General features: G+C 42.3%; 1 protein-coding gene across 1 annotated transcript in view; it reads right to left on the bottom strand.

Annotated features, from left to right (window-relative positions):
- Nucleotides 1-1,386: 1,386 nt before the first annotated feature.
- XDH (xanthine dehydrogenase) overlaps nucleotides 1,387-12,823 on the bottom strand; it is a 49,082-nt gene continuing 37,645 nt past the window's right edge. Inside the window, exons 26-37 of the mRNA XM_041473977.1 lie at nucleotides 11,909-12,100; nucleotides 11,273-11,418; nucleotides 10,603-10,684; nucleotides 9,946-10,041; nucleotides 9,115-9,243; nucleotides 7,941-8,015; nucleotides 7,066-7,118; nucleotides 5,885-5,999; nucleotides 5,211-5,276; nucleotides 3,477-3,665; nucleotides 2,871-3,038; nucleotides 1,387-2,153 (exon numbers count right to left, since the gene is read on the bottom strand). Coding sequence (XP_041329911.1) covers nucleotides 2,103-2,153; nucleotides 2,871-3,038; nucleotides 3,477-3,665; nucleotides 5,211-5,276; nucleotides 5,885-5,999; nucleotides 7,066-7,118; nucleotides 7,941-8,015; nucleotides 9,115-9,243; nucleotides 9,946-10,041; nucleotides 10,603-10,684; nucleotides 11,273-11,418; nucleotides 11,909-12,100 — 1,362 coding nt within the window. The 3' untranslated portion in view covers nucleotides 1,387-2,102. The remainder of the gene's footprint in view (nucleotides 2,154-2,870; nucleotides 3,039-3,476; nucleotides 3,666-5,210; nucleotides 5,277-5,884; nucleotides 6,000-7,065; nucleotides 7,119-7,940; nucleotides 8,016-9,114; nucleotides 9,244-9,945; nucleotides 10,042-10,602; nucleotides 10,685-11,272; nucleotides 11,419-11,908; nucleotides 12,101-12,823) is intronic.

The following is a 12,823-nucleotide window of genomic DNA, read 5'->3' as shown; positions in this document are numbered from 1 at the left end:
AACAGAGACTTGATACATCTAATTTTAAAAAAATTCACCCAACCAGGCAGTCACTGTGACTGTGTGAGACACTCACAAACCCCTCCTGAAATGATGAAAACTCCAAAAGTAGGGAAACAAAGAGCACTTATTCATCCTGCTAGTGACATCCCAACATCTCCCAGCACCATCACAAGCAGCAGGCCTATTGTGAACACTGGCAGCTTTCCCCGGCATGACACTGGGAGCTCCTTGATATCCCACTCTGTGTCCCCATGCTCTGCTTTAACATACAATACCTTTGTATTTCCTCTCATCCTGGTCTGAATAAGTATGTCCAGCAATCCCACAAGGTGGAATTCACAGAAAGAGCTGATACCAATCTACCTTACAGATTTAGTATTTTGCATCCCTTCCTGGACACCCAAGAATGTGGACACACAGGCTCCAATAGCTGTTCTTGCACATGAATTATCACGTTTTCTTCAAGAGGTTTTTTACATATTACCAACTTTCAGGAGAAAACAAAATTGTGTTCTTGCCCAGTACCTCAGACCTTAAGAAACACAAATTATCATATTTCAATTAATAAAACAATTACATAGCAAGCCCAACAGGCACAGAATACTTCCTGCAACTCCCTTCTTCTAGATGGCAGATCCATAATATTTGGAGTTAAGAAATAAATCTACACCTTTCCAAGCAGTATACCCTGGAGTGCTTAAAAAAAATATTTCACACTGAGCATGCATTGTCCAGTCCTAAGATGAAGGCCAATTTTAAGAAGTTTGTATGTGAGCAAAATTTTATATAAGGAGTTACATCCTTTTGCACCATACTTTTTTGATGGCCCTGGGAGTGCAAAAAGAGAAAAAGGACATTTCTACAAAGCAGTAGGCCAGAAAAACAGATAGAAGTTTGCAAATGATAAGCAGGCACAGTATGTGGCTGATACCATCTAGAGATAACATGGTGCTCCAGTGTTGAATCTGACAGTGACAAAACCTGTCAGGAGGGATGCTCAGCACTAAATCCAACACGAAGAATATATTCAATCCAGATGACACCAGGTCATCACATAGCCAGCAGAGTTTTCAGACAAGCATTCCCTGTAGCAAAATGCATCCATTCTCTTGCATTCAGCAAAACTAAGAAATCTCTTGAAAAGAAGGCAAGGCATTTACCCTACAGCAAGGGATTTACCCTAGAGGGCACCCAGAGCCAGCTAATCCCCAGCTGTGCCCAACCTCCTCGTGCCCCTTGCTTAGGCTGGTATTAATTACCTTGGGAACATCGATGGGCAAGTTTCTCTGTTACTCCAAGGTCTCTGATGTCCTTTCCTATTTAAAGGATGGGAAGAGATGTGGAGGTGTGGGATAGGAAAAGTCTGTGTCAAACAAAGCAGCATCTTGTTGGAAGTACTCTTGGTATATTTAGTTTTATCTTTAATCAGAGAAGACAAAGGTAGCACTTGAACTAAAATCTCATTAAAGCCCAGGTGCAGACAAAGCAACAGTCATTGAACTTGGGGTAAAATCAGTTGCTGGTCACATTTTAGACTTTTCCTCTGAAACACTTTTATTACACAGGTAAGATCTTCATTAGCCAACACCAAAAGTCCTGCTCATCTTCCTCTAGGATGTAGCTGGCTTTGTGTGCAAAAGGAACACAGCAGGGTCCAGCCCTCAGCACCTGTTATACCTTCCCCCATCTCAGCTAGAGGACTCTATGTCTGGGATCAACACATTTGAGTCCTTCTTGGCATAGCACCACAAGGTGATACATCTTTTCCCTATAGCAGGAAAAAGAAACAATCACATTGGCTGGTAAGAAGCATCCTTGCAGCAATTTTATATGAAATCTGTAAGATTTTTCAATTACACCTGGATAACATCACCTTCAACTTACTCTTCATTTGAATTTACATCACAGCTATAATCTGGCAGCAATTTCCTCTCATAGAGAAAACAATTATTGGACAATTAAATGTGAAAGCTCCGTGAATCAGTGGGTGAGCCACATGAACACAGGTTGGTTTTTTTCCTCCATTATAGTCCTACTGCCTTGTGGTTCCTCTGATGTAAGCTCAGTTTCAGCAAGAGTTTGCTCCTCAAACTTTCCTCCTACACACGCACACACCATGGCTTAAAGGTTCCTGGCTCAGCAGAAGGGCACTATAAAGAGAAAAAATATTTGAATTAGCACAAATGAGGGTCCTGTCCAGCATTCAGCATGCCTCACCATGCTGCTTTTCAGGTGGGACTTTGTGAAGACAGGAGCTCCTATTCCAGTTTTTCCAAAGACAGAGATGTCTGTCTCATGGCACTTCTGTTAGGGGCCTGATAGTTGACTACTACAGAGCCCTGTGACAACACTATGACAGAGCAGCCCAGAGAAACCAGTGACAGGGATAACTCCTGCACTCCTTCAGATCAAGTCCACAGCTCTAAGGAGACTCCTGTGGCTGTAACATTCAGAAGAAGGAATACTTTTCTCCCCCTCCCTTGCTGAGGGACACCACTAAATCACACCGTGGCCTTCACCATATGTGATGATTCTCTGAGAGATGATAGTCAGGAGTATCAGGACAAGCAGCCAGTGCCATTGTTCCACACACAACACTTGGAGAATGGAATGGACTGAACTTCAGAGATACTGTACAGAGCCCTTCCTGCAGTGGGAGCCCTAGCAGTGCTGCCCTGGGGATTTGGCTCTCAGCTGATGGCATGTCAAATGAAGGACAACACCCATGAAACAAAACCCATCTGCTGGAGCAGGGACACAGCCTCTCCATCCTGCCCTAATCCCAGCCCCAGGCCCCTGTGACTTCCAGGCACACTCCCCATGGGCAGGCTGGCCAGGGAGCAGAGTGTGAGAGCAGGGGCTGTTACCATTTTGGTGAAGATGTCCACACAAGCATTGCGGATCCTCTCGGGGGTGGCAGGGCTGTCCAGCCTGAACGCCTCCGTCAGGCCAGAGTCCTTCCTTGCTGCATAGATGGCATCTTTAATGGCATAAAACACTGAGGCAGACAGGAACAGAGGGGGCTCTCCCACAGCCTAGACAGAGCACAAGCAAGAGTGAGGCTTTGCCTTCCAGATGGGAACCTCAGTCTACCAGGTGTGCTCACTGAGGAAACATGATGCTAAAACACCTCCAGTGTGCCAGGTGTGATCAGTGAGGAAAGACTGAGCTAAATCAACCCTCAGTCCATTTAAAGAAGGAACAGGAAGAAAACGCAAGCTTTCTCACACGGCAAAGCCACTTCCATTCTGTATAATGGACAATCAGGGTGGCAATGTGCAGGTTACTTCAGTTCTTCCTAACTAGAAAGGATAGTACACACATTTCTGATAAGAAATAGAAAAACATCCTGGCCTCAGAGTTACCACAGCATGATGAGATGAACTGTTTAGACACACAGGATCATGACTTTATCCCACTCAGCTTCACAGTGTTATGGGGCAGTAAGAGGCCCACAGACCTCACAGGCGTACCTTGGATGAGTAAACTGCCTTGCTGTTGGGGCAGTCACGGAGAAGGGACACATTGAATTCTGTTGGGATGTCTCCAAATGCTGGGATTTTGTACATGCCAGGCCCTCGAGTGTACAAGTTCCCTTCAGGAGAGTAACGCAGCTCCTCCATGGTGAAGAGCCCAATGCCCTGGACAAAGGCTCCTTCTATCTACAAACACATCCAAACAAGGTTACAGTCTCTGTTGTTGTTGTTCTTCCCTGCACAAGGACAAACAGTGATGACATCCACCAGGGTTTTCAACTCTTCCCACCTGACTCAGATCCCACTTTTTATCTCTAAACCCTTGTCCCTTCTGCTGGGTACAATCTTTGCACAATTCCTGTGTTCCCACATAAATGTGGCTGCATTTCCCTGGCAGGTGAAGCAATTTACAAATATATGCAAACAGATTTTCTGTAAACACAGGACAGGAATTTTCTGATGAAGCAACAGAAAAAAAAAAAATCAATGATAAGATATTGATTTCTTCCCAGGCAGGTGAGCATTGAATGAGTGAACTTGCTGATATATCAAAGGACAAGTAGACTAAAAGGACTGAAGATGAAGCATCTAAAGACAAACTATTTTATACTCTCAGTATAAATGCTTTCCTAAATGCTGTGTATTATCAGGTCAGCAGCACAGACACCTGCAAAAACACTCCCATATCCATTTAAGTACTAAAAAAACTTGTCATATTTTTCCTACTGTAAATTTTATGATAAAAAAGATTACAAGAAGAGGATGTGCTTGAACAACGCTGCACAAAACAGCTCTGCTCTCTGTGCCCACTGAGGTATCTGACAGCCAGAGCAGCCACAAGCATTCACTGACCCATCTCTGTGTACTTGTATTCCTGCACTCATGCCACATCCTTTCTCTCCTGTGCCTCCAGATCCTCTGCAGCAATGGAAGGACACAGGAATTGAAGACCCCTTTGACAGACTCCATTTAGCCCAGCTCTCAACTCCCAAACCTAAAGCGACAGGCTGCAAAGACAGAAAATCCCTCTCTCCCCTTGGACACTTCCAAAAACAAAAAAAAAATCTTTCAGAAAAAATGTCACTTTCAAAGAAATTTAGCTGTAGCAGAGCTTAGCAAGTCATGCTCTCCTGTCATCCCAAATCCTGCAGCAGTTTCACTGGAGTTACACCATATCAACATCTAGAGCTAGCCAGCGAGCTAAGATGGCTAGATAAGCATACATCTAACAATTCATTTCTTGGTCTGTCAGACAACCCTGGTTTATTACCTTTATCTGCTAAGAGATAGTGTGGTTATTACTGCACAAAATTTTGAAGTAATCTTGTGCCTGCCCAAGGACTTTGCAAGATAAGTGACTGGTCCAACTTCCTATTGAGAATTCTACACAGCAGCAGCTGGAAGACAGAATCTGCCACCCTAACTCTTTAGTCAGGAGAATTTTCACCAAGATAAATAAACTTAATATTGACAGATAGGAATATAAATATTAGGTGTGGGATTTAGCCTGAAAAACGTCAATGGGGTGGTAACTGAACAATATCCTGTAGTCTTATTGTCCAAAAGGCAAAAATCTCCAAACCCTAACAGAATATTTCCCTGTGTAATTCTGTGCCAGGTTAAAAAGGGTGTGTTTGCAAAGGCACAGCTTCGAGAGGGATAATAAATAGAAAAGCCTGAGAGCAGTGTGACTGCGTTAACATGATGGAAATAGCAATACTTTTCACTTACCTGTCCTATATCTATGGCTGGGTTCAGACTGGTACCAACATCCATAACAATGTCTGTGCGAATGTTCTAAAAACACCAATAAAGGGTAAATCAGCACAGGTCTCTGGAACTGGTCCACCATGTCTCATGTGAGGAAGAGTATCCAAACACTACCCCACATAATCTTATCTCAGCTGAACTTCTCATACTGATTTTTAATCTGAGTTCAGCCCAAAAGTAATTAAAAGGAACTCACTGCAGTTTTCCCCAGAGGTCCAGTGGACCCAGTTAATATTAATTCCAAGATGCTGGTGTCAGTGGCCTGTAGCTCAGCATAACCAGCTAGGTCAGATCCTGATTTAATTTTTTTCTTCTTTTTTTTTTCTTTTCTTTCTTTCATTCCAGAAGTCATCAGTGTTATTTTTAATTATTAACTCTATTCCAGGATGTTTCTGTACTTTTGTGCCAACACAGTGCTGCTATCTCTTACTCAAGCAAATCCAATAACTTTTGCAATCATTCATTAAGCCCCAAATCCCCACAGGGTAGATAATTATTGTTTTATTACACTTTACGGATCGTGCACTGTGGAACAGAGGAGTTAAGAAATTTGCTGAAGGTCACACCAGACCAATGACAGAGCCAGGAATGGGCTGACACACAGTATTTGTTCTGTTTCACTGCTGACCCCTCACCTTGTGGTCACCTGTCAGGCAATCTATCTCAACCTCAGAGCAGGCAACTCCATAACTGAAGTAGGAGAATGGTTTCCCTTCGTTCTTTTCAAAGTTGTAGCCAACTTCAGGAATTCTTGATACAAAGAGAAACAAAACCACGTTTAATGTCATGAAAAAAACCCAAATACAACTACATCGCTGCTTATCAAAACCCTTATTCACTTTTGTTTCATTCCTTCTGTCAATCCCATGCAGAAATTAAAAGTGTAAACAACTATAAAGAGAAATCTGCTTAATCTACTCTGTATTCCAAAATCTGATTGAAACCATCAAACTGTTTTAGCCATCTTTATTTGCCCATAAATCTCAGGGTTTGTGATGGCTATTATTTACCAATCCAGTGAAAAGTCCTTTGCTTTCAGAGTGCAGTTGAACATTTCTTTAAGGCCATTAAACTTCAGAACATCATTAAGCTGAAGCAGAAACTCTATTAAGCTTAGAACTGATTTTAAGCAGAGTTAATGGCAAATTTGACTACTTATACTTTATCTGAAAACTGGTTTATTAAAATGCTGACAAGCCACTTGGTTAAGAGAAAAAATACGTTTCAGGGATGCAAAAGAAACTAACATATAGTGTATTTTAGCCCTAAATATGCTTATTTATTAATGTCAACCCCTCTGCCTTAAAGATAATGGATCTCTGCTTTCCTCCAGCAAGAAAGCTGACTAAGAGAAGTACCTAATTTCAAAACTACACAGGGTCCAGCAAGAGTCTGAAGTGGGAGAACACTGCTGGAAACACTGGTATCTGCTCATGCCACAAGAGACAGGATTTTCCTCAAGGACAACCCCTGTCCCCTCTTATCCTGTATGGCTGTTCTAGTGCAAAACTAGGCCACAGGGCAGACACAGAGCAGAGCCCCAGGCAAAGCTCTGATTTCATTTATGCCTCTTCAGACCAAGGTCAGCTGGAATGAAGTCAGATTTACTTGCTCTCAGAGCTGTGTTCCATCAGGAATCAATTCTCCCCAGCCAAGAGACTGTTAACCTCAGCTTATCACTTGTAGGTAGGAAAGGGAATGCAGCTTTAATTTAGAGCAGTTACATGGGGCTGGGGGCTGTAAATCTTCCCAGAATTTCCGTGGATGCAATCCATGCACTTGAGACAGTGCCTCTGCAGTGTGAATTTTCACTCACCTATAAAACCCTGTGGCTGACAGGCTGACACAGCTCTCATAGGCGGTTTTAATCTGGCAACGTGAACAAGAGTTTGAAAACAATAAAATGTACAACCAGGCTATTCAAAATAACTGCACAAAAACATTTCCAGGAGGCCTCAAGTAGCAAATGCCCAGTGACAGACAACTGTCACACTACCCAACGCCAGCACTGCCAAACATCATGATTGCAGCTGCTTCCCTGAACAGCCCCGTCAGCAGCTACCAAGGGCAGAACTTGAGCCACTGGCAGAGGATGAGAGCTGCTTGTGTTTGTTTGTCTCTCAGCTACAGGTTAGACTTTTAGCCTCAGGGACAAAGGTTAAATTGACAGGTCATCTTGACTAGTGGGGGAAATTCTACCCTGACTTCCAAAGTCAAAACGCCTCGGATGGAGAGCAGAGCTTGGATCTGAAGAGAGTCTTACAGCCCATCCATCTCTTCTCATTGAGGGGACAGAGATATTGCAGACAAGGAGCACTATAGGGACTGAATGGGAGCTCAACAAGAGCTGTCTATGCTACAGAATCCCTTCATTAAAAATGAGGTTTCCTTCCGTCCTAGACTGTAGTCTGACTATAAAGATAACCACTCAAGACTTTTGTCTGATGAAGTTTGTCGTAGGCAGGCCCCAAAATTTGGAGAAATCTCAGGATTAAAGTAATAACTGACATCTTGGGGATGACCTCTTGTAAGTTTGAAATACTTGGAAATCTGTACCAGGTTTGTGTTTCATTGTCTTTGCTCAAATCTATGCTAGCAAGATGCAGGAGGACACACCTGCACACATGGTTTGCCAATTAAAACAATCTCTGATAATGTCCACTTTTCTCATGACAGACACAAACAGCTTACCCAGTCTTCCCAGGATCCTTTGGGATTAGACTGCTTGATGGGCTCAAGTCTTTTTAGGATAGTCTGACACGCATTCTAGAAACAAAGAGAGAGAGAAGAAATAGTTTAAGATTTGAATAGCCAGCTTATGGTATTAAGAGCCCTCTAAGAGTTTCAAAGAACCTTGTATTTAAATCAATATTGCCTTTAGGACTTTGGCAAATCATAAAAAGGAACAAAGGTCACTAATGGATGTCTTGCTACATAGGAAGAAATGTTGCCTGAAAAGGATTTTAAAGGAGATTGGCTGTGCTGATAGCAGAAAGGAATCCCAAATTCAGCACAGAGCTTTGTGGACCATGACACAAATATAAAAAGTCTGCTCATTTATACATTAACTTTGTCTGTACCCCATCTGTACAGGACAGCTCAGCATAGCTTACAAGATGATCCTTTAACACTGAAAGAACAAAAAATTTCTTCCCAAAATTCAACCTACACAGATAAGCTGTGCAGAGAACAAAAACAGCCTGATTGTTTTACTTTGCAGGTTTCACTTCCCCTTGTCTTTTACACTGAGAATGACCAGTACTACATTCTTGTTTTGAAATGGAAAAATCACATACCCAGCAAATATATGCATTGGTAACTCCACCATGGCAGACAGCCACGACCATGTCATTGCATTTGCTCTGAGCTGATCAACACTTAGAGCTTGTGCAGCACAGCTCTCAAACAATTTGCTATTAACACATGCAGCAAAAAACACATTGTTATAGATAAGGCTGTCTTAATTACTTTGAAGATGGCTATTTAAATGGATGCTTTGCTCTGCTCATTCTGAGCAATCCCAAATACTCTACCACATGCAGCAAAAAACACATTGTTATAGATAAGGCTGTCTTAATTACTTTGAAGATGGCTATTTAAATGGATGCATTCTGAGCAATCCCAAATACTCTATTTTTAGAACTACCACAGGACTGAAGAAGAGTTTCAAATAACTTGAAAAATATAGTAATTCTCAATCTAATGCCACTGCTAGCTATACCAGGTAATGTTATGAGAGATCCTTACACTGGAACTGCCTTTTGATGGTTTTCCTTAAGCAACAACAGATAAATACAGGCCAGCTTTTCATGCCCTGGAGCCCTCCCTTGTAACCCCGCTGCTTTAAATAACTCAGCTTCCGTACATAGACGGCCATTCCATTGATGTCGGCGCTGACTGAGGCGGCTGTCGGGGAGGTATTTGGGACAGTGTTTGTGCTGGTCTCACTGATGTAAATTTTGGAGGTGGGGACTCCCAGGGCTCTGCTAGCGACCTGTGAAGCAAAGGTAAACAATTGGTAAGCAGCGCTTCTTATCCATGAGCATTGTCAGTCATTGCTCGCACTGCCAGGACCCACACCGCAACCTCTCCCACCATAAACTTCATTTTTCCTGCAGACCGAGTTGTTCCAGTGACTGAGAACTGGCCAAGACATTGTTATATTTTAATTTCACAGACTGAATGTGTGTGTGCACATACACTTTTGCCACAATGACAGACATTCACTTCACTATTATTGAGACTAAATTCTTCTTCAACAGTTAAAATAAAACAGAAGATCAAAAGCCCTATAAGATTTTCCTGTCAAAGGAATTTTGCTCCTTTAAGCCTTTTTTAACTACAAAAGCACTAGCATATGTAGATATAAATGTTTTCAATACAACTAATTTTTATATTAAATGGATATTAACTGTACCTTTATGAGGTGAACTGATATTGCCAGAGTAGTTAAACTGTAAGCATGACCTGCATTATTTACATAATTAGATTTAAGATGATGAAGAATCTAATTCTAATACTTAGTTGTGATAATACTCTGGAAATCTAGCACTGCTGCTCAAACAATGAAGAGGAATCAGTCCTGATTTGTTACTCTCTGCATGAAGAAGTGTCAAGGTGCCTGAGGCAATGCTGTAGGGAGAGTGTAATTGTCCTGAAAGACATCTTATTCAGTTAAGCCCAAACTCATTATTACCTGAATCATTTTGGTGTGAAGTCCTTGACCCATCTCAGTCCCACCATGTGTAAGTAACACAGAGCCATCTGTATACACATGGACCAGAGCTCCAGCCTACAACAGGGAACATTAATCATCATAAATTAACTAGGGGAGTACTTAGCAGGCTATGGAGAGAATTCATTCAGAATTAGACTAAGGTTGTTCTTTGGTGCAACTAAAGCCATTTGTTTACACTTAAGGTGAGTTTGGTTTACTCTCACCAACTCACTAGATGTTCCAGTGACATAACAAACCCCAGTCAGTATTTTCAGCTCAGAAAGCAGGTGAAGTAATCCAATCCTGCCCCTGTGAAACACAGATGCACCCTTCACCTCAACTTTCCAACACCACTGACCGTCCATCAAATCAGCTCAAACACAGGAGCAGTGTTTCTACTATTGAGAAAGGCAAGAAAATCAACCTAACACAATACCATGGAAATATTGTGGTGTCTTTTGGACAGTATAAACTGGAAACTGTTGTGGTGCTCATTTTGGCTTGAAAAATGTGTGCTCTTTTTTAAGTGATTTACTACTTCTTCAAGAAGCTCCAGTTTGGTACAAATGGAGGAAGGTCTGGGGGAGGCAGCATAAATCAAATTCTCTAGTGAAAAGGCAAATGACATTTACAGACCTGGTTCAGAAATGGGACAGTGAAACTGATGCCAAATTTGGTAGGAATGATGCTTATCCCTCTCTTTTTCCAGCGGTTCTGCCTGCAAAGAAAGAACATTATTTGTATACCCATGAGCCTTTTATCATAAATCAAGACTGTGCTTCCTTCTGACTGTGCATCAAATGGAAATTAAATACTTGACTGTGATAAAGACTGAGTTCATCACTACTTTGTGTTAAAGGCTTTCTTTGTGTGCTCCAACAAGAGGAAATTGCAACTGAAGATGCTTTCTGCAAGCATTGTAGAAACAGTTGTCCATACTATCAACTGCTCAGTTGTAAATACAAGCCAACTACAAAAGTCTTTGAGGCAGAGGAAAGCATAAACAGATTGCCTTGACAGTCATGTGAAAATCCTAGCTGGACTTAACAGACCCCCCTCTTCTTTTCTACAGTTCACTTGGAAAATTACATCATACTGGGTCTGATTCTGGCCCCATATATGCTGCCAGCTCACTGACAGACTTTTCCTCTGACAGTGAGCATAAAGGGATTTCAAAAGGAGAAATATTTAGAAGACAGTCTGCAAATATAAGGTGTGACTTCACATTACTCGAGTTGCTAAGGGAACTTCAGAAGTTAGTAGGTAACAGGTGCACCCAGTGACAAGACAGCTCCAGGGCACCTACTTGTTAAATTCTTCAATCAGTTTCTTCCTGGCGTGATAGCCGGAGCTGGACAAACATTCATCCCAGCATCTTCGTAGAGTAAATCCCTCCAGCTTTTGGTTAAAATGAGTTGTGTCTCCTTCGTGGTAGAGATTGAGCTTCCTCACCTTCCCAAAGAGACACAGAAAGGATAGGCCAAGTTTAGTGCTTCAGACAAGGAGGGATGAGATCTAAAGTGTGTTGGTTCCTGGTTTTACTCCTTGGCTCTTTCTACAAAGAGCCAAGGAGCAAAACAATTAACAAACATATATCTGTTTATGGGAAAACATGAACTAAGACATAAGGCTGGAAGTTTTTAGAGATTGGGACTTAAAGCACATTGTCAATAAGATTAAGGTACCTGGTGCCTTTGGACTTTCTTCCTTTTAATATCTATTCTTAAAGCAGATGTTACAAAATTGAGGCTACCAAGGAATTTAATTAAACAGAAGATAATCCATGCTAGAATGTATCTGTCACACAAGTTTGAGATCCTGCTGGGAGCTCAACAAAAATGAAGCAAAAGTTCTTATCCTTAAAAATCTTGTGTGGCTGATGCAGTTCTCAGAGCTTGTTCAAAGGCAGCACCCTCCTGGAAGGTGTCAGTGGGTCTTGTACCTCCTCAGGTGGCAGGCCACACTTCCGAGCCAGGTCACTCATCCAGCACTCAGCAATCATCATTCCCTGGGGCCCTCCAAAGCCACGGAAGGCTGTGTTGGAAGGCAAGTTTGTCTTGCAAACAATGCCCACGCTGCTGACATTGGGGATGTTGTAGGAGTTATCCAAGTGTAACAGGGCTCTGTCCATTACCTGGTGAAGAAAAGGAATGGAGGTGGACACATTTCATATTAATTGGATGTCAGACTTCTCACCAGTGCCAAAACCAGACCAGAAGCTCTGAAGCCAATTTACAACAATCAGCATTTTCTCTAGCACCCTGCAGTGTTGTAGTCAACAGAGCTGGATGAGCACTGAAGTGCAGACAGAACTGCCTCCCAGGTGCAATGGAATGTCAAGTAGTGTTCTCCTGAACGACAGGACAATAAGCACACTCCTCTGTTGACTCCTATGGCTCTGGGACAGATTGAGCTTCAAAGTCCTTTTTTGGCCCTGGGCTCATGCTGACTCAAACTGTTAGTAAATGCCATTATCTGTCAGGAAGAAGCAGAGTTTTCTTTTCACTATATTGAGTAATCTGTTACTGGAAAAGTGACTCAGTGCTGGGCTATGTCAGGAGGGGCAAACATATGAAATAAATATTTTCAGTAACTGCAAGGTTTGAGATTTTTGTCCACTTATTGTCCACATTGGGAAAGGGCCAGAATTTCTGGCTTGTGTTTTCAGACTTCCCTTCCAGCAGCAGCACAGAGAGGACATGACACACAACCAAACCTTATCTCTACATGGAGCACTTTCCAGTCCCCTGATTCAGACACAGTCAAAAAGACAATTACACAGATGTGCTCTCAACCAGGCCCTCAGCTTATGCAAAGACACTTGCCTGTCATTCTGCTCTGCCCAGCACCAGCCACA

Source organism: Pyrgilauda ruficollis, unplaced genomic scaffold (genome assembly GCF_017590135.1).
Source record: "Pyrgilauda ruficollis isolate IOZ18807 unplaced genomic scaffold, ASM1759013v1 scaffold31, whole genome shotgun sequence".
In the NCBI taxonomy this organism is placed as follows: Eukaryota; Metazoa; Chordata; class Aves; order Passeriformes; family Passeridae; genus Pyrgilauda; species Pyrgilauda ruficollis.
Note: the sequence above shows the minus strand (reverse complement) of the source record. Positions and strands in the feature narration are given on the sequence as shown.